General features: G+C 38.6%; 1 protein-coding gene across 1 annotated transcript in view; it reads left to right on the forward strand.

The window, feature by feature from the left end:
- The window catches only part of LOC136836659 (small ribosomal subunit protein eS8-like), an 87,224-nt gene extending 68,729 nt beyond the window's left edge, over nt 1–18,495 (forward strand). The window contains exons 5-6 of the mRNA XM_067101130.1: nt 17,642–17,771; nt 18,364–18,495. Coding sequence (XP_066957231.1) covers nt 17,642–17,771; nt 18,364–18,473 — 240 coding nt within the window. The 3' untranslated portion in view covers nt 18,474–18,495. The remainder of the gene's footprint in view (nt 1–17,641; nt 17,772–18,363) is intronic.
- Nucleotides 18,496–21,212: the final 2,717 nt, after the last annotated feature.

Genomic DNA, 21,212 nt, shown 5'->3' on the forward strand with positions numbered 1-21,212 from the left:
ACTTCTCAGAGTAAGATGTACGACTCGGGCCCCAGGGAAAGTTACGATTGCTAAGACAATCCCCTAAAATAGCCCAAGAAAATGTATCTTCAGGTCTCCTTGCAGCCATGGGGAGGAGAAAGGTTTCCTGCATAATGTTGGGGGTTGGTTTCTCCTTCCTAATGTGCAATGCTTCCAAAAGGTGCAGGCGGCGGTGGTCAGTAGTTCGGTCAATTATTTCCATATTTATGGTTATATCTGTTCTTGCAATTCTCTGGCTAATCACGAATATAGAAATAATTGACCGAACCTACAGACCACTGCCGCCTGCGCCTCTTGGAAGCATTGCACATTGGGAAGGAGAAACCAACCCTCAACATTATTACACAGGAAACCTTTCTCCTCCCCATGGCCGCCAGGAGACCTGCACCGAACGACCCCCATAGCGAAGGAGCGAATCAAAATTCCGCACCTGAGGATTGAAATTCTACCTCTCATCCCCACCACTACAATGCAGCTCGCACGCAAGATGAGCCCCTAACATCAGCATGGGAGAGAAGGCTCTGCCCTAGATGACCTGCCCCGGGCAGCTAATCATAATTCAGCACCGATCAAGACCCCCCTATAAATACCGACCCAAGCTCTTGTTTCTCCAGATCTTGCTCAACCACATCCAGCGGATGACCAACGAGTTGGCCAAACCTGTTGATGGTACCACAACCTGAAGTAGAACCTGAATCCAGACGACGACGGATTCCACGGATTTCTGATCGAATATTTCAATAAAAGACTTCCCACATTCCACACACTATCCCTTGGCCAATATGAATATTGGCCAGTTGCTCACCAACATTGTTGAGCCTGAAAAGCCAATTATAAGGAAAATAGAAAAGATACTGTATAAGATAAATTCGCATAACACAGCCAGCCTTTATAATAATAATAATAATAATAATAATAATAATAATAATAATAAAAATAATAAAACTGTAATTACAAAATTTATACATTTTCTGTAGGAAATTATGTGATATTTTAAACAGATATTTCCCGGTCTTTCGTGAAACTTTTGAAGAGGGGATGAGGGCAAAGCTGTCAAATGCAAAGGGTAAGTTCTGTGGACATGTAGGACATTACTTCCACTTCCCAGTACTCCTTCAGTCAAAGTAAATTATTCTCATGTGAGTTGAAGTGTGAGCAGTATGGATTCATCTGTGTGATATCAGAGTACTGTAGTTTTCTCATATTTGGGTGACTGGTTCATTTCTCACCAGTTTGTTTTTATTATGAGAATCATGTTTTATGTGGAGCTTTAGGAATGGGCTTTTTGGTCATTGACCTTCTATGCTTTTCTGACCCAGTCAGTCATTTATCTGGGGATGAAGGTAAACTATCTCTTGTTCAAGTTTTTTTTTTTTTCTCTCTCTCTCTCTCTCTCAAGAGAGAGGTGGATAAACAATTTTCCCAACTTTTGAGTACTCAAATGGGTTGGCTTGCAGACCTCAAGAACCTTTGTACTGTCCTAATATGTCTCGGAGGCAATTTGAGGGGTCATTCTGAGAAACACCTGATGTCAGGAATTGGAAGTGTAAACATCCTACAGCTCTTAGCAGTTTAGAATAGCCTTAGCAAGTCTCAATTCTCACATAAGATGCCAAGAAAACATAAATTAAGAGATATGTTCAGACTAACAAGAACTACCTTGTCCTTTGGACAGAGTCCTTCAAAGTCATTCCATTACCACATTTTGTTCCAGTAAAAATGTTGTTTGAAGACCATCCCAGCAGAAAAGGGCAATGTCTCCAGTCAGGTAGTCTCCTTGTCCTCAGGTTTGCAAGAAGTTGTGGAACCTTTAGGGAGGCCCAAACATCCATATGTTCATGACTGCCCAAGACGCTACTCTACTAGTGTAGTGCCCTCCATGCCAGGATTCTCAAGCATGGGCAGTTGATGCCCTCCTTCAAGAATGGTCGAATCTAAACCTTTATGCTTTTCCTCTGTTTGCTGTTTTTAGGAAATATTCAAAAAGTTGTAAACTTTGCAGATCACAAGGATGATTTTGATAGCTCATTTGTGGCCTGAAGGAAGGGTTCCCCTATCTTTCTTGGTGGTAGCAGATGCTCATCGTCTTCGTTCAGGAAGGATCTTTTTAGACAGTCTTATTCAAGAAGATTCCGTGAAGCCTCCACATCATCTCACTGAAGGGAGGTTCTCTGTTACAAACTATGGCATTTCTAGATGGCCAAGGAAACAATCCTTAAATCTAGAAGGCTCACCACTGTTAGAACTTATGTATCAATAACAGTGGTTAATTTTTTTACCTGGGTTCTTGTCCTGAGTGGTATTCAGCACCCGTTTCCACTAGGTATCCTAGTTTAAGCTCTACCAGTATCTCAGGTGCACAAAGCAGTTTTCTGTCACAGCTATCAAGAATACCATTTTACATTGCTTTCAGTTGTGCATCATGCTGACCGGAATATTGCTCATGATTTAAAGTTTGAAGAGGCTTTCGATCTTTTGTGCTGGAAGTTTGAAGAGGTATTCAGTCTTTTGTGCTGGAAATTTTATCTTCCAACCATATTTTACAAAGAAATTTAGATGTAATCTGCAGTTAAGCCCTTTGATAAGGCCTCACTTATTAACTTTGAAGACCTCTTTTAGCTCTTGTTGCAGCAAAATGTATTAGTGAGCTCAAGCCCTTTCTTGTTTTGGGGGCTTTGTTCTTGGGCAACCTCGATGTTTTCCTTCATTGCTTAGAGAAAAGATATAAGAGATGGAAGTCCCTCCCAATTTTATTTCAGTGCCTAATTTAACTGCTTATGGCTGTCTATTGGAAGCCCTTCCCAATTTTATTTCAGTGCCTAATTTAACTGCTTTTGGCTGTCTTTACGTCCAGATTAGAATTAGTAAGTATTTATACTAGTGAGCTTCAAGCCCTTTCTTGTTCTTTGACTTTGCTCTGGTGTCAACCTCTCTTTTTCTTTCATTGCTTAGAGAAAAATATTTAGAATTGAAAGCCCCTCCCAGATTTGTGGCAGCACCTAATCTAACTAATTAGGTAGCAGTGGAATAATGGCTGTCTTATGTCCAGCTAGAACTCTTAAGGGTTTACCTGAACAGAATAACCTGTAAGAGAAGTTAAGAATTTATCTGTGGTTTTAAAAGGCCAAACACTCGTATGTCCAAGATAGGTTAAGTCTATGCACACAATTGACTCCTGAGTTTTCCCTTTTTTGGAAATAATCCTCATGGCTTCTGTACTGTAATATGTCTTTATGTCCTTTATAACCTTTTTCTAGAGAAGGTTGTCCTGAAGCTTAGTGGAGTTTTAGCTGATTTAGCCTCATTGTTTGCAAATGTTAAATTTTAACATGAGGTATTAAGATTAAGCCCTTAGTCCTTTTGTTGTGGCGGGGACTTTTTCTCTTGAACCAAATATGATAATTTAGTAACCTTGCTTTCTATCTTATTGTTAGTTGCTAGAAGTCCTGCTATTGAATTTTGGGATCATGAAGGTACTTTTTTGTATAGAGCTCACCTTCTTACCTGATGGTTGGTTATGGTTTTTTTGACTCAGGCACAGGAGTCACCAGTACTCTGCAAGATAGTCCTTTTTTCCCCTGTAATCCTTTTGACAAGTCTTGCTACAAGGACCTTACACCCTGTTGTGGTTTTAATGTTTGGTGATAGTACTTAACAGTAAGGATCGCATATCAGGCAGGAATGTTGGGCTGTTTCTCCCCTTTTATAAAAGCTTTTAGTTGGCTCAGCTGAACCCTGTTTCTCTTGCTGTACTAATCCCCCATCCTTATTCAATGTGGTAGTCGGGTAACTTTTACAGTAGGTAAGATTCATTCCAAATAATTTTCATGATAAAATTAATTATTTGGATACTTACCTACCATTTAAGTGGAAACCCACCCAGCCTCCCCACAGCTTAGTGGGTGGTCATGAAGAAATATGACAAGAACTTAGACATTTAAGCACCATATGGTGGGAAAACAGATGAATACAAGCTTATTTTGATTTTTAAATGCCAAATGCACCAAACGTCGCGAAGTTAAAGCAAACTTTAACAGTACATAATTTTCATGATAAAACTATTTGGATACTTATCGTATTAATATTTGAAAATCAGTTCTATAAATTATTTTATAAAAAATGTATATTTAGCCATGAAAATATGAGAATACAGTACAGTCAACCCCCGGTATTTGGGTGGATGCAACCCACTACTCACGCAAATAACTAAAATCTGCGAATACTTAGAACCCCTCTAAAAATGCCTATACCTGAATATTTTTAATAGTTTTATCACAAAAAGTGCACTTAGTCACGAAAATGTGAAAATACAGTAATTTGTGAATATTTCACTTATGAAAAATATAACGAGTAGGCGAATATTCCATGAATAACGTGTATATATGTTCCATGGAGAAATCCGCGAATAGGCGAGTATGCGAATCTGAACCGCAAATAGGCAGGGGTGGACTATAATTAGTGAATATTGTTCTTAAAAAAAATCTGCAAATAGGCGAATTTTCCACGACGAATTTGGAGACATGTTCTATAAAAATCTGTGAATAGGTGAAGCCATGATTGCTGAATTGTGAATAGGCGGGCGTCAACTGTACTGCTGTCCAACCTCTAAAATCTGGCATTCTGTGGTCCAGGAACTCCCATGTTCCCGGGATATTTTTGAATTGGCTGCCATTAGTTTGTGAGCGGCTACAAGGATGGTGCAACATGTTTCAGGTTTGGAATTTTTTGGATTTCATGTATCATGCAATCATTAAAATTTCATCCAAAAACATGATTTCATCATATATATGCCTGTTTCGGTAGATAGCATTGATAATGCATATTTCGAGTCTTCATACATTGTGACTTGTCTAAAAAATCTTCACCATTTCTTATAATTAACAACCACTTAGTACTGACATGGAGAATTGAATTGAGAAACGGCTGTTTGCCGATGTCAGTTACTGTAACTAACACATTTATTAAGGTTTGAGTTAAAGTTGTCAACTTGTTAAAAATTTGCTAAATTTCAGTGGTGACTTCCATAAATAAAAATAAAATAAATCTGTTCATCCCTCGCTCAGTGAAGAGGAAAGTGGTAAGATAGTATGCCACTAAATTTACGGTTGTAGCTATGGCAGAAGAAACCAATAATGTGCAGGCCACAAAATGTTTTGGAAGAGGCAAAAGCAACATCTGATACTGGCGAAATAACACCTTTTCTTCACTTAATAAATTTATTGCATTTATAAATAATGTAAGTTACTGTTTTAAATTGCTCCGATAACCCTCAGACTGTCTGTATATTGGAGGAGCGTCATAAACTCAGTACGTCGTAAGCCAAGCCCATTGTAACCTGGGAACTGCCTGTAATTGCTGATGTCATGTTTGGTTTGCTGTAATTTTGAACTTTTAATTGGTGTGGCTCTGCTAGGACAATGCATCTTTTAAGTATGTTTATTGGTGTTTTCTCGCCTTCAAAATGTCGGCAGTATGATATGTGGTAGACTGTATCACAATTTCTTGTGTGTTGCTTCCGTTTTCCTCCGTATTTTGGTTAAAGGGGAGAAACCATCAGGATCTCATCCACCCCAACTGTCAAGATTGTCAAGAATTTTTTAAACACCCCTAGAGCAAAATGCAAATGTCATATAAGTAACTTAGTAATTAAATAGCTACACAGTCATACTCCGAACTTACACGAGGTTGGGTTCCAGAACCCCTCGCGCAGGGTGAATTTTCGCGTAAGTTTGGCATGGTCTCTAAAAATGCTAATAAATGCTTATTTCTAAAGTTTAAATACTATATTTGACCCTAATCGTGCTCCCAAATTATTAAGTTAACTTTTAAATGGAATTAAAGTTACTGTAATTTCATTTAGAAGTTAGCTTAATACATTACCCTTAAACCCTGAAAAAAGAGAAATAAATGGTTTACATCTCTCTCTCTCTCTCTACCCTTAAGAAAATTCTCAGCAAATTATATCCAATACGACTTGTACAGCCTATTATACTGTAACTTTAAGTTAAACATTGGCATATACTGGTTTTGTAGAGTGCTGTCACTGCTTGTCATCCCTCCGAATGTGTAAACGATTGCAATGAAATGGATTTTATGACTGTTAAAAAGTTGTAAAATTTCTTGAAATCAATATGAAATATCAGTCTGCATAGCTCTGAGAAAGTCTTTTGTGTTTAAGTTTAGAATGGTGAACATGCTTGACAGTATCAGGCGGTAATTATCATTGTCCAGTGATTCAAGTGTACCGATTCGAATGCAGACATTTCCTGTGTCACCTCTGTATTCAGGTGAACCTCGTTTACAAAACACAACACTGTAGCATTGCGGAACACTCTTAACTTCGTTCATATTTTCCTGTTGTTTTAACCACCTTTGTTGAGATGCGTATTACGATTTTATTTCGGGATAAAATAACGTTTCCTTTTGATAATCTGCAGAACGTATTTTGGTTCGGTACAACAACTATTGCAGTATTAATGAACATGAAAAGAGCCACAGATGAACCAACTTTTTGAAACTATTGCCAACCAATTAGCTTTAAGAGATGGTCATGACGTAAGCAGTGGGCGGGGCTTAACTGCAAAGAGTGCTGGACTTTGCTATAGTAAGCTTCAGATGATAGACAAGTGAGCAGATTCTGCTCAGGGAAACATGCTTTAATGCTGTGTTTTCCTGGCAAAGGAACAAACAGGATCCGTGCTTTCTCCCTTAACCCTTTCGCTGCGGATTTGTGAATACGCACGTTTCACAGCATTGTGCAAATATTCACTGAAAAATTGAAAAAGCTTAAAATTTACTGAAATAATTTTTTGTTTTCTAAACCATTCTATTGTCAGAATGTAACATTATTTTGATATATAATTTTCTGTTTTGAATTATTTAAAAAAAGGTAAAAATTAGGGAATTATTTAAAAAAGGTAAAAATTGAGAAAAATCACATTCTTTAGATGACTTTATGAATTTCACCAACAATCCTGTATCAGATTCATCAATGCCTCACACTTTTATTTTCCACATTGGCAATGCTTTTTTGTACACTTTCAAGACATGACATGTCTCAAAACATGGAATGATACTAAGAGGTGGCTTTTCAACACATTGATCATAAAAATAGGTTGGTTACTTTCCCCTACATTCTCCTTTACCATTCTTCAAGCAATTCTTTCGCAAGATAGAGTATACAATACATTGGGGCTTGTGGTTTTTGTCAACATACTGTGTTGGAAAATACCTTTCTGTTAATCTAGATTCCATAGGATTTGAACATCTACCTTTTCTTTGAGTTTTGCTCCTCTTATATCCTTCTAACAAAATATTAATAATTTTTGCTCTGAATATTGTAATATATGTTTGAGTTTACTAATGCTGCCTCAACTATAAAGTGCCAGATGGGTTGGTACCATTTTTGGCTATTTCTTTTGTAAGTATATGTTGAGCAAAGGTGAACAAACTTATCAACTCCCCCCATATACTTATTGTATTCTACATGGACACAGGGCTTATCAGTTTCGCTGTCACTCGTCTTTGAATGAATTTTCATTTCATATGTGCCTACTGTTCCAAAACTAGACAGTAAATTAACCCTGGTTGTGTTTTGCCAAGAACAAGCAAGCATTTTACCACCATTTCTCACCCATGTTAAAGCTTGCTTTTTCACTGTTGTTTCATATCAACTGGCAGACCCTTCCTATTTGTCTTAACTGTTCCACAAGCTAAAGTTTTTTTTCCTGAAGTAGTTTGTCATAAAGGGACACACTGTTATAAATATTGTTCATGTAAATAATATGACCTTTGTTTTCATAACCTTGTAAAAAAGACAGAACAACACAAGTACCCAACCCCTCTGATGGCTGACGTGCAGAGTCCTTCCCAGTATATACATTAAATTTGAGCAGGTAACCATTATGTGCATCTGTCATTGATCATACCTTTATTCCCCATTTAGCAGAAGGCTTTGATGGTAAATATTTTTTGAAAAATAGCCTCCCTTTAAATTTTATCATGCTTTCATCAATACTGATTTCCTTATTACTAACATAGTACTTCCCTTATAAATCTTATACCATATCTAGTACTTCCCTTATAAATCTTATACCATATCTGATATAGGCCTAATCTTAGAGAGCCTATCATTTCCATCTTTCTGATCATTTTCACGAAAGTGAAAAGCTGGTCTAATCAACAGATATTTATCCCCTGAAAACACTTCTCTGAATCCAGGAGCGTCAAATACAAAGCTACTTTCACTGAAGTAACTCGCAATTGTGGGTTTATGAACTAAACCCATTGCGATTTCAATAGCAACAACAGCTTTTATATCATCAGCAGTTACATCTGACCACTGGGGGTATGTTGATCTTTTTGGCTAAGGTTGTTATGTAGCTATATTGATTTAAAATACTTGATAGTTTCTTTTGCAACATGTTCATACATTTTTTTGGAAAAAATCTTGTGAAACATTCATATGGATTTAAGTTTTCAAAATTAATTACCTAATGGGAGGCTGTGTAATCAAAAACATTACCTAACTGAGTGGGATTATTTTTATTTTTATTTTATTCCAATATAATGAATTTGTTACATCAACTGTGGTTGATGAGCATGTTGCTGGGACGTCTTCATCCTTATCTTCTTCGTCAGTGGTATCATCATAATCATCACCATTTGGCATAGGATTGTCAATATATGACCCAAATTCTGAATCAGATCCAAATAAAATGTCATCAATTTCTTCCAAAGATGCTTGACGAGAAGTGAAGGCCATTTTATACCTATAAAGGGGAAAGAAAAAAGTAATTAAGGTTAGGCTACACCCAGAGTTAAAGGGAAAAATTAAAGGGACAAGATCAGCTGACTAATAAAAACAAAGCAATTTCGAGTATTTTGCCAATAGTATATTAAATGTTGTAATATTTATTACTGAATGTGACGTTTTATATAAGTAACTTACCAAGTATTACATAGCTATACTTTCCCACTTGTGCGGCAGCGTAAATTTTAAGATTCAAGGTAACGCTTCAATTGTTCAGTGTAGGTGACCAGTCCCGCCCACTAATGGGAATGCTAGGAATGACTTGGCAGGCAACCACATTCTCTTTCTGCCATGCTTGGTGTAAACATGGGTATTTGCAGCAGCTTTTGTTTATTATGTGCTGGTTAGATAACCAGATTTCGGTGAAATATTATCGCTGATTTCGAATAGCCTTCAAGCTTTCAGGATCAATATTTTATTGTTTTGTTATTGAGATCTGATTCAAGTTTTACCATGTTTCGCCACAGAGAATTGACAATCAGTTGATTAACTCTGCTTTACCGAGTAGTGTATTATAACGAAAATATCGTGTTCGCTACTGAACCAATGTTTTCGGTGGGAAGTACATGTCGGCAAGTCTTCAATAATGTTTCATAAGGAATTGAAACATGTTTTGTGTGATGGTACTTTGTGTACTTCAAAACAATTGTTGGTAAAGAATTGATTTAGAACATTTTCTTATTAGACTTTCCTTTGCAGAGAACTGAAAAAATGTAAGGGCAGAACATAGGAGAGAAAATACTTATTTTCGGCGATGGGCTTTTGGATAAATAGACTTTCTTGACAGCTGAGAATCAGCGCTTAGCACCCAGAAGCGCCCGCTAACTTTGATACTGAGTGCCCAGGAGTGCTTATTAGCTTCCGGAGCTACTAGCTCGCCTTGTGCCCAGCTACACCTGGCACCACTCACATCCTGGGAGCACCCAGCGCCGGCACCAGCTCCTGATTGTCTGGCGCCAACTCTTCCCACATTAATTTTTTCTCTGCTGCTACTAACCCTCTTAAATTCTCCCATGCCTGGCTCCCTCGCTCCCTTCCCATGCCTTTGCCAGCCTTGTGTATGGGTTACCAGAAGTTAACCTTGTGAGAGTGCTGTGCAGTGGAGGAGGTGATTATTTGGCCTGTCGGTTCTCCTAGACCTAAGTTGCTGTCATACTCCCCTGAACTTGCGAGAAGTCATACTGAAAGTCCAGTGGAGGCTGATGGGAAGTTCCCTGGGTAATTGCCCTGTCAGTTGAACCTGTTGTACGGTCCCAGGTTGCGACAGACAGCCACTGAAAAGGCGTCTTGCCGGAAGTGCAGGAGACGAGGTGACTATCCCGCTCGTCGGATCTCCTAGCCGAAAGGTCACTGTCCTGCTCCCCTAAACCTTGGAGAAGACATATTTGCGATCCAAGGGAGTCTGAGGGGGTTTGCCCCCAGGTAGTTGTCCACCTCACTCGAGCCTGTTGTCCGATTCCAGGCATCGGCGGACACCCGTTGAAAAGGCGTCCAAAATGATGTGCTTTAGTGATATAGGTTCCAGTTTGGAAGTCCATGGTGCTTGTCTCCTGAACTTCAGTTGTGGAGTGCCAGTATCTGGCGCCAAACTCGTTGTTCAGTGCTTGTAGGTGCCCAGCACCTGAGCACCCAGCAACTTCTAAGTGGTTAGGCTAGTGGCTCTAGAGGGCCCCTCCCCACGCTCCTAGATGGAAGGCAGAAGGTCCACTGAAGGTCCAAAGGAGGTTGGTGGGGTTTTCCCAGGGAATGTCACCTCTTCAGTAGAACCTGTCACTCACAGTTCATGTAGTGAAAGACCTTCAGATTGCCATTGGAATGGTGTCCCTTTTAGTGCCCACCAGTTGTCATTGGACTCAAAATTAACCCTGACGAGGTGTTCTAGGTGTTTTTTCTAGTGCGTCCTGACCCTTGAAGAGAGTAGTGACGACGAGATGTCTCTGTTACGTTGCAACAGGCTAGAGATTCTTCTCTCAGCGACATACAAAGCGCCTACTGTGCTTGGCACTGGTTGCCAAAAGTTCGGTGCCAACTCCCGAGTGCCCGGCACCGATTCCCGAACACTCAACACCGATTCTAGAATGCTCGGCGCCTACTACAGAGCGTCGATATCTATCCAGTACTTGACTCATGCCTGTGAACATTTATGACCTGCTCACACAGTTTTTTTTAGAATGCACTGTTCTTTCTTGAACACCAGTTCTCGATTTGAGCGCCTGGCTCTGGTTTTTTCAAGTGGCTGGCGCCAGTTCCCGATAACCTAGCACCAATTCTTCAGTATCAGTCTCCTGCATCTGGGCGCCATATGGAGAGCATTAGTCTGCGTATAGAGAGGTCCCCTTTTCTAAGGACATTTATGTCCAGTATATGAGCCTCATGAAGAAAGCTCCCTCCTCTTCAACAGCTGGAGGTCTGGTTAAGAAGATAGAGGGCTTTCAGTTTTTAGTTGACATTACCTCGGTTTGTCTCCGAGTCCTGTCCTGTTCAGGTAAGGACAATTGAGATGTCTTTTAGAGATCTCCACTCTTTACTTGGAAACAGTTGCATTCAGCCCTGTTATTTTTGCCTGCAGGCCTACATTTCCTCATCCTTCAGGACACAGCTGAGAGAACTGTGTCTGTTGTGCAGATGGGTTTGGCTCAGTTTTCCAAAAACACAGTGCTGAACCGGATAATTCTGTCATCCACTCTCCAAGGGCATTTAGATGAAGACCTTACTTATGCAGGAAGTATCCTTCCATGTTCCTGCTGGACTCTGGGAGTATCTCAAGTCTGTGTGGCAGGACAGGGTCCTCTAGTGCGAGGATCTGTGTTCCGGCCCCTCTATGGCAAGCCTACTCTGTCCTCAATCCTCTAGTGTGTGACTTAATGTTCTGGATGTCATTCTTTACTTGGATGACTCACTTCTTCGATTACCTTTGAAGGAAAGTGCGAGGAGGTTTTTTAACATTTGGGGCAGGGAAACTCAGCTGGACACTTGTTTTTCCCCTTACCCCTGAATTAGGTTGGACGTACAGTAGTGGCTGTCCAAACATAAACATTTGGAAGGGAAGTGCCTTTATACCACAAACCCAGACCTAGTTTTCCAATCAAACACCTAGGATCTAGGTTGGGGAGCCTGCTTTGGGAACCGGATAGTTTCTGGAACGCAGCCCTCGGAAGAACAGAATCTTCTCAGATAGCTAAAAGCATTTCACTTTTGACTCCTAGATTGTGGTATTCTTGTCACAAAACCATAGTCCTAAGTATATTCTCCTCTTTGTCAGATAGCTGAAAGCTTTGCACTCGTGGCTTCAATGCTTCTCAACCATTTTTCACACCTAGACTGTGGTAATTTTGGTTCAAGACCACAGTCCTTAAGCATATGGAAAAGAAGGAAGCAAGGAGACTCACTCAGTCTCTCATCTCTCTCCCACCAGTTGGCAGAGAACCCCTATGATGGGCATATCAAATTGAGTTTTCCAGTCACTCGACTTTTTCAGGACATTCAGGACACACGTATTAGTTATGGCAGACGCACTGAACTGTCAGAAGCATGTCTCTCCCACCAAGTGGACCTTGGATCCCCTGGTCTGGCGGAATCTGTGGAATCTTATGGGACAGGTCGATTATGGCTTGGTTTGCCGCCTCAAGAAACCTTTGCCTTCCTCAGTTTGTTCTCCAATCCTAGACCCTCTTACACAGGCAACTGATGCCATGCTGCAAATTACGTCCAACCTGGACCTTTAATTCCCCTCTGTATTCAGACTTGGTCAAGGAAGGGCTGAAGAAGTTTTCAGGTTCATTGCAAGTAATGATGACACTCTTAGCCCCATTCTGAATCATGAATATTGGTTCCCTAACCAGATATGGTTGTTGTTGGATTCTGTGACTCCTTCCACAATCCATATCTACTCAGACAGCCTCACTTCAAAAGAAACCATTAAAGGGTGGACAATTCTTTTCTCGGACAGATTTACAGACTGTCCGGGAGCTTTTCTGGAAGACTTGAACTTTTCAAGACCGATTGTGGAGACTGTTGCAAGATGCAGACAGCAGTCATCTTGCCAGGTACTCCAATCTAAGTAAGCAGTCATCTGTCTGCAAATCCTTTTTAGCTCAGAAAGCAGAACTCTCCCTATACCTGAGGACTGCCAAGGTTGTTCTCTTCTGCCTTCAAGGGGCATAGAGTAATGCTAGGCTTAGTATGTAAATGCAAAGGTCTAGTTTTATCTTCTAACCAATATCTTAGCAACCCATGAAGTCTTCGAAACTTCAAGGCAAAGAAGAGTCTGCTCCATATATTGGAATTTGGACGTAGCTCTTGAGCAGTTAACAGGCTCCTCTGTCAAGCCTCTCCATTTTTTACTCTAACTTGACTAGAAAACTCTGTTCCTTGTAGCCCTAGCAAATGCCAAATGAGTTAGTGAGCTTCAGACTCTAGACAAGCAAGCAGATTTTGCTCAGGGAGACAGTTGATTGTTGGACATCCCTGGCTCTGGGAGAGTGAGCAAAATGTCCAGTTTGAGCTTTCAGGTTTTACCTAAAAAAAGCTGTTTAATCAGAGGGCCATCCATACCTAGAGTGTCTGGACAGGATCCTGTCTCGCCCTTGGTCTATGAATGCATTGGCCTTCATATCCAACAAACTTTGTCCATGAGATGCAATCTCAGATTAAGGAGAACGATTTGCCTACCTGTTAAAGGAAAGCTAAGATGCCAGAATTGCCGCTACCTTAGCTTTTATGCTGAATATGTCACTCACTGCCGTTTGGCAATCGGCCCACTGGAAGTGTAATAGTTCTTCACTTCTAAATTGTTCTTGAAGTCAAAAGTGTTTGAAAATTGTTCAGTACCTTGGGAACATTTTTAGCAATTGGCATACCACTAAGGGAGGAAGCAGAGAATTTCCTCCTTTTATCTCTTCACCTTGTAGTAAGGTGCAGGATTTGGGCGGGGTTTACAATGTGCCTGGAGCACCCACCACTCTCAGTAGTTGTTTTACTTCATTGTAGGTGACTTGAGTTATCTGGTTGCTTTTATTTTTTGGTTCTGTGCCCAGGACAAGGGCACTTAATGGTGCTTTGCTAGCCGTATTAGCCAGCCAGTGGAATACTCTTTCGCTGCAAAGCTCCCACTTATGTAGAGGTGATCCTCGGCTAATACTACCCGCCACTACAAGTTAAGATGGCCACCAACCAGGGACAGTATTCTGCAATAGCCCTCTTAGCTGCTAAGGAACGACAAGCATTGTTTTCCAATGCTAGCAACTTGTCTGTTTCAAATTCATTACATAACTTAATGTTTTGGAATGGAATATGTCCATGTATCCCACCTATCAATGTGGGATTCAGCTGTGTTATTACTTGATAGGTTACTTATATGAAAATGATATTTTCATAATTAAATTGTTTCATATATGCTTACCACGTAATTACAGAATCAGAGCCCACTCCTCCTCCTCCTCGCTGATGGACATAGGGCAGAAACAGAATGAGGTTTGTTAAGTCGTTCCTAGTATTCCCGTTACTGGGCAGGACTGGTCACGTACACTAAACAATCTTGGCACTACTGTGAATTTAAGCTGCTGCACGAGCGGAAAGTATAGCTATGTAATTACTTGGTAAGTATATATGAAATTTAATTTTACTATGAAAATATCATTTTTGAAAGAATAGGTTCAGGATGACAAGTACCCTTAGCTGATTGCTTAGCTTCAAAAGCTCAATGAAGCAGTTCAGCCTTTTCTGAAGTACAGTAGTGCACTGAGATAACGGACCATGGTATATCGTGCTTCTGGATATATCAGTGTGAAATGGAAGTATCAATTTGAGGGTTTTCGCCTCTGGATTGAGGGTTGAATTGTTTTTTCAAGTCAGACGCCGGAAGGAATGCTGGGAGTGTGAGTGAGAAAGCGCATCAGCCACACATGAATACATGTTTATGCTTACAGTACACTGTAATTTCCCTTTACAATACTGTACTGTACTATGTACTGTCCTGCAGTTTATATTAACCTGTTAAACGTCACATTTTTGCAGAGCATTCATTTGGTCTATGCTAATTTCTTTGGTTTTTTATGTGTTCATTTTTACATTGATATTGATTTTTGTATCAAGATATTAGGATAATAAATAATGTAGAATAAGAAAAGATGAAAGTATTTTGCATTTTTATATCCTAAAGATTATAAGCATGAAACATAAAAGGGAAAAAAATTATTCTTTTGAACGCCATTCCCTGAAACATGGAGCCAGTAGGTTAACGAATTGTTTAGTTTCATTTTCATTTGTGTCATGTTTTAGCGCACTCGATATTGTAGGCAAACTTTCTATATTCATCCTGAAACTGGATGGAAAATTTGTTCATTACTTCTACAACGTGCTCCATGACCGTCATCAAAAAACTTCTAAAAAAAAACTCCACAGGGTTTTCCTTACCTGAACACTAAATTTCACACCTTTTGGTGAACGAAAAAGTAAAGGGAACTCCACTGGGTTTCCCTTATCCTGAACAAAAAGTTCTTGGAATCTGCAGGAGAGAGAGAGAGAGAGAGAGAGAGAGAGAGAGAGAGAGAGTTTTGTGTTGATTATGGAAAAGGTTCTGTCATCATCATCCTCTGCAACAAGTAATGATAATATCTCTTCGGGCAAAAGATTTTTCTTTCACCTTAGATCGCTCATTTAGGGGGATTAATGGGATCAAACAAAAATAAATGTGTTGTTTACCAATGAACACCAGAAGGGTAGTGGGAGGTGGAAGTTGTCCTCTTGCCAGACTGTCTTTCCCCTACAAAAAAAGTTGCCATTTACCGCTAATTTAGCTCCCATTGTCACTAACTGACGTGCCTGCAATTTTTATAAGAGGGAAGAGCATTTCGCCTCCGAACTCAGTAGCGTACCATCCTTGAAAGAGGTAGGATGTGTTACTCAATTGAAGGCATTGAGATATGGGATGCGGCTGACTGAGATATGCCGTCGGTGACACTTAACAAGTTAATGATAAGGCTTTTATCGTACATTATGGCTACTGTTTGTTTATATAAATATACTTTTTAGCAAAAAAGAAAATGGAATGATGTCAATACTATGAGAAAAACGACTAACCTGATTACATAGCTGTCACACTTCTGTAAGACATTTATTGATTATGTATTTAAACATTTTATAGATATTTTGCTGTGTGTACATTAATATTCTAAAATAAGTAAATCATTGTTATAAGTGCTAAAATTTAGGGGTGTATATATTTAAGAGTAACAGTTTTAGGAGGGTAATCTAAGAGACTGTGGGTTTTTAGGGATGGTGGTTGGGGGTGTATTTTTGTTTGAACTGATATTAAATTGTTTTAGTATGATAATTTAGGGTATTTTTATTTGAAATATTAAATTAGACAGTGAACTGTTAAAATAAGCAGTTTTAAGCATTTTACAGTAGTTTAAGGGGTACAGGGTATAAATGTACTTGAGGCAAAAACATGCATTCACGTATATATACAACGATGTATTGGAGATCCTTTTATAGCTGGGTAGGCTCGGACACTATAGTACATTGTGTTGGTTAGCTACTGTACCAGTAACCAAACTATCATTGGTTAATAAACTATCATTGGTTAATAATCCTGGAATGGAAGACGAGCCTGACCCAAAGGTAGAAGATACTAGTATGGTTGACCACAAGTTTCCTCTTTTGGGAATAATTGCAATTTCTCTTGGCTATATGGTAAATTCTATTTGCAACATAGCAAGACTCTACAAAAGTTGTATAGTTTTCACATGAAATGTTGACGACATGTGTTGAATTTGGTCTGTTGTCATGGCTACCTTCTGTACGTGTATCATTTATCTGGACCTGATGTAGCATCTGAGACATTAAGTGCCTGACAAGCTTCAATAATGTGATCTCAGTTGGCTCTAGATTTCAGCCAGACAGTGTATCCAATGGTGGTATTAGGAATAAACTGGTTGACAGATGTTCATCTCAATGGCACAGTGTTAAAAAGTGACTATATATATATATATACGCACAGACTTGGACTTGAGGATAGCTGGAACATCTGTGAATATGAGGTCCTAATCTCTTACCAGAAATGCGTGTTGGTTCTTCTATTAGCTAGACAGAATCAGAGGATACATGAAACTCAAGAACAGATCAGTGATGTTGATCTGTGGAATTTGAATTAAGCCACTTGCAAAAGTTAGTTGGAGTATTATTAATTGTATGATAGTTTTAGTTATTTTCATTTATTATTTGGTAAATTATCTAATATTTTAAATTTATATGAATATATATATATATATAATTGTTACTTATTAGTAATAGTTTTTATGTTTTGGTATCTTCTAAATTTTAGATGTTTTAAAATACTAAAGATTATCACCATTAAGAACATCTAAATTGCCTGTTACTCTGTGTTTATGAAAATATCTTTAAATTTACTATCTTCACATGAAACAAGTATACTATCTATATTAATATTTAAGTTATAACATTCCTCATTTAATTAAAAGCAATTTTACCAAATGTTTTTCAATATTTGAATGGAGTTTTGGGGTATGTCATTATTAGGGGGTATACCATATACTATTGGGTGCTTATAAATTCCAATTTTGATGAAGTTTATACGTAAGTAGATGTTTAAAAAAAATTGTAATAGGCTGCAGGCTTACTGCATTATTTTAACATGAAATAATTTAACTGCTACAATTTAATACCAGAGTGTTACATTTAACAAATTCTACTAAAATATTTTTAAGAGCGTTGTTTTTAATCGTGTAATTTATATAATGAGTAGAATGGGCACTCAAGTATATAGTTTTTTTTTTTTTTTTTTAGTCTGCAGCTGAGGAGAATGTGATCAACAAAAAGAGATCCAAGAAGACCCAGAAGAAATACATTGAACGCCAAAAAAAGGCAAAGGTGGAGCCTGCTCTTGAAGAGCAATTCTTGACTGGACGTGTTCTAGGTAAGTAGTGTAACAAATGTTCTATGATATATGGTTGTTGACTTAGATACATGTACCTTAATACCTTTTACATGATAAATGGATGGGATGACAGAAGCTACTACTTGCCTGATGTATGGTGTCCTCAAAAACTGTGTCTAGCATCCATGGTGTAGTCATAGGCTTCATTGATACAGATTGAGATGCAGTAGTTGAACAGTTCTTATTCTATGTCAGAAGCATCTAAACACACTTCTTTACCTAAGCGCAAATATGACATAGTGACAACTATTAGCAAATATTAACTGGCAAAATAAAGGAAAAGTTACATGAAGATTCTCTCTCCTTATCTAAATAGTTGTGTGAGGAATGGATTGTTGATGCATCAGGAAAGGATTATATTAAGAGTTTTTGGGTTGTTGATGCTACTTTCTATAATGTTTCATAGAAGTAAGCTGTGAAGGCTACTAACTTTTTACTTAGTAGAATATCCTTAGATGAAAAGAGACTGTTTCTTGCATGTTTTGGGAATATGAACTGATGTATAATATGTTGAATGTGGTCATGTACAGTACTTGCCAGGATAAAATGTTTTCATTTTCCTCCCAACCAGCCTGTATTGCCTCCCGCCCTGGTCAGTGTGGACGCTGCGATGGGTACATAGTGGAGGGTAAAGAGCTTGAGTTCTATCTCAAGAAAATAAAAAGCAAAAAGAATAAGTAAGAATAATAAAGACCTAATTGTGCATTTAGTTTTCTTTAACCTGCCTCACTTGAGACAAAAAAGGTTTAGGGTAATTATTTCCCCTTTTATTTAGTTCATTGGTGACTGCTGTATACAGTAGTATGTTTTAGTGAAATGTTTTCACCAATGAAGCTAGATTTTCATCAAGTGTATTTGTTGATGAAACCAGGTTTTGTCACCTGATATCAACATTTTGCTCTGTACAGTTTGAACGAATTTTGTGCGAGAAGTATTCAAATTATTTTGGTGGGCCATAAATGACTGGAGGCAACCCTAGTACAGTAGTGAGTGAGTACTGGATACAAGGAGATCAGCCTGACTTGAGATTTCAAGGGGAATGTAGTGCACCTCCCCATCCCAGAACATCTTGTATATATTTTCTTAGTTATTTTAGTTCTTATCTGTTATGGTAGTGTGTGAACTGTAATTATAATTTTACAATAAAAAATATAAAAAATTAATTGAAAAAACATAACTTGGTAAAATTAGGAAATTCTTAAGAGTTTCTTGGAAAAGAGGCCCCCCACAGGGTTGGAAACATTCACTTTCAACTTCCTGTGGTAGGTACAGAAAATTTTTTAGAATTTCTTTTCTTATACCATGTGCTATACATATCCTCCTCCTACCATTGAATTTTTTTTTTTTAAATTGGCCAACCTTAAATTTAGCCCAGTCTAGGGGTATGCTTAATACATATTTAGTGTTTCTTGTAAGTGTTAAAGGATTATTGCTGCATTTTGTATTTCCATACAACAATTGTAAATTAAAAAGTACAGATTTACAATGGTCGATTGGATTATAAATAAATTGGGGAACTTCACCACTGATATATTCTGTGTATCAGTAAATTCTGGAAAAACCAACTGAGCTACCAATGTTCATGGTGAATTTACCTTAATATGTAGTGTGTGTTCCTCATTCCAGTCAATTTATGGGGACTGGTAAATAAGTAAACTGAATTATTATTATTCAAAAGATGAAACCTATTCATATGGAACAAGCCCAGAGGGGCCATTAACTCGAAATTCAAGCTTCCAAGGAATTGGTGTTCATAAGGAAAAAGTAAGGGGGTAAAGAGAAATACATAAGGAAGAGATCCCTCTTATCAAAAAAGAAAAATTATATTAATGAATAGATGAAAATGTATTGAAATGCAAGGAGAGTAGTATTAGGGTAGTAATGCACTGCAGCTTTGCTTGAGCCTATGAAGTTCCAATTGCACGACATCCTCAGAGAGGTTCTTCCACAGTCCAACGGTGTGAGGAATAAAAGACCTCTGGAATTGAGAAGTTCGACAGTTAGGCACATTTACTGCATATTGGTACTGCTGTACAGCGAATCTGGTTGCTGTCAGCATGTAAAGGGGATCAGGGATCAATTGTGAATGTGAAAGATCTGTGATGAAATACAACTTATGAAAAAGTGACAGACAATAGACCATCTGTAAGTGGTACAAGTCATAACTGCTACTGTTAGGAAACAGAAACCTACCATCATGAACCACTTTATTTAAAAGCGATAAATCTCTCCCAGAAGCAGACTTCTGCACCGAAGAACAGTATTCGAGTAAAGGAAGTACAAACGACCTAAAACAGGTTGCATTGATTTTATCACTTAAAAATATATGAGGCCTTAGAAACAATACTTAACTTCATGTGGCATTTGCTAAACTTTCATGAGCTGTTTCTCAAAAGTTAGATGCGAGTCAAAAGTTATCATTAGAATAGTTAAAGCTTCCGACTCATTCAGCAAAGTTCCATCCACCTGAAGGGGAGAATGGGGTGGGGGACCTGTACGAGGTCTACTAATAGTTTTACTGCAGTGCAGCCTAATACCCCTACATCACACCATTCACTGATCCGGTCCATGTCCCGATTAAGGCTGAGGGCAGCTTCATTTCCCATAAATGGAGACTAGACTACACCCACAAGTATTGCATCATCGGCATACTGAACAATCTTGTTTTCCAGGACAACAACCATATCACTTGTGCTATACACTAAAAATAATAGTGGGCCAAGAACACTACCCAGTGGAACTCCAGACAAAATATGTCTTGGTCATGGTTCACTAAAGATCCCATCCGCAGCAACTCTCTGCTGCCTGCCTGTAAGGAAATCTTGAAGTAATCCTAAAATATATTCACCCACTCCAAGGTTCTGAAGTTTATAATTAAGTGCCTTGTGATTTACTAAATTGAAGGCGGCATTAAAATCTATTTGAATTACTCTGCACTCAAAACCCCTGTCAAGGTTCCTTTGCAAATGGCAAGTCAGGTCTAAAAGAGCATTGCAGGTTCCTATCAGCTAACAATCCTTTAGATTCTGCATACTTATGTAGTTGCTTAAAAATAAGTTTTTCAGCAGCTAGGGAGAGCACAGGGAGAATAGAAACTGGCCTATAGTTACTGCAGTCTGCAGATATGCTACTCTTTGGAACTAAGCTTTCTCTCATCTGCAAAGATACTGTAGTACGTCTACATAAAAGTATCCTGGGAGACAAGACACTAGAAACTTTCTTGAAAAGCAAAGGGAAGAAACCATCAGGATCTTCTCCACCCCAACTATCAAGATTATCCAGAATTTTCTTGACATCCTTGAACTTACAATTAAGATTCAAGCTAACGTCAGAGTCTGAAGTTTTACTCCTCGGTTCTTCCCCAGTTGTTGGGTTAGTACTACTCTTCATTCAGATGTACAGTGTGTATGCAGCAGTAAA

Source organism: Macrobrachium rosenbergii, chromosome 56, assembly GCF_040412425.1.
Source record: "Macrobrachium rosenbergii isolate ZJJX-2024 chromosome 56, ASM4041242v1, whole genome shotgun sequence".
In the NCBI taxonomy this organism is placed as follows: Eukaryota; Metazoa; Arthropoda; class Malacostraca; order Decapoda; family Palaemonidae; genus Macrobrachium; species Macrobrachium rosenbergii.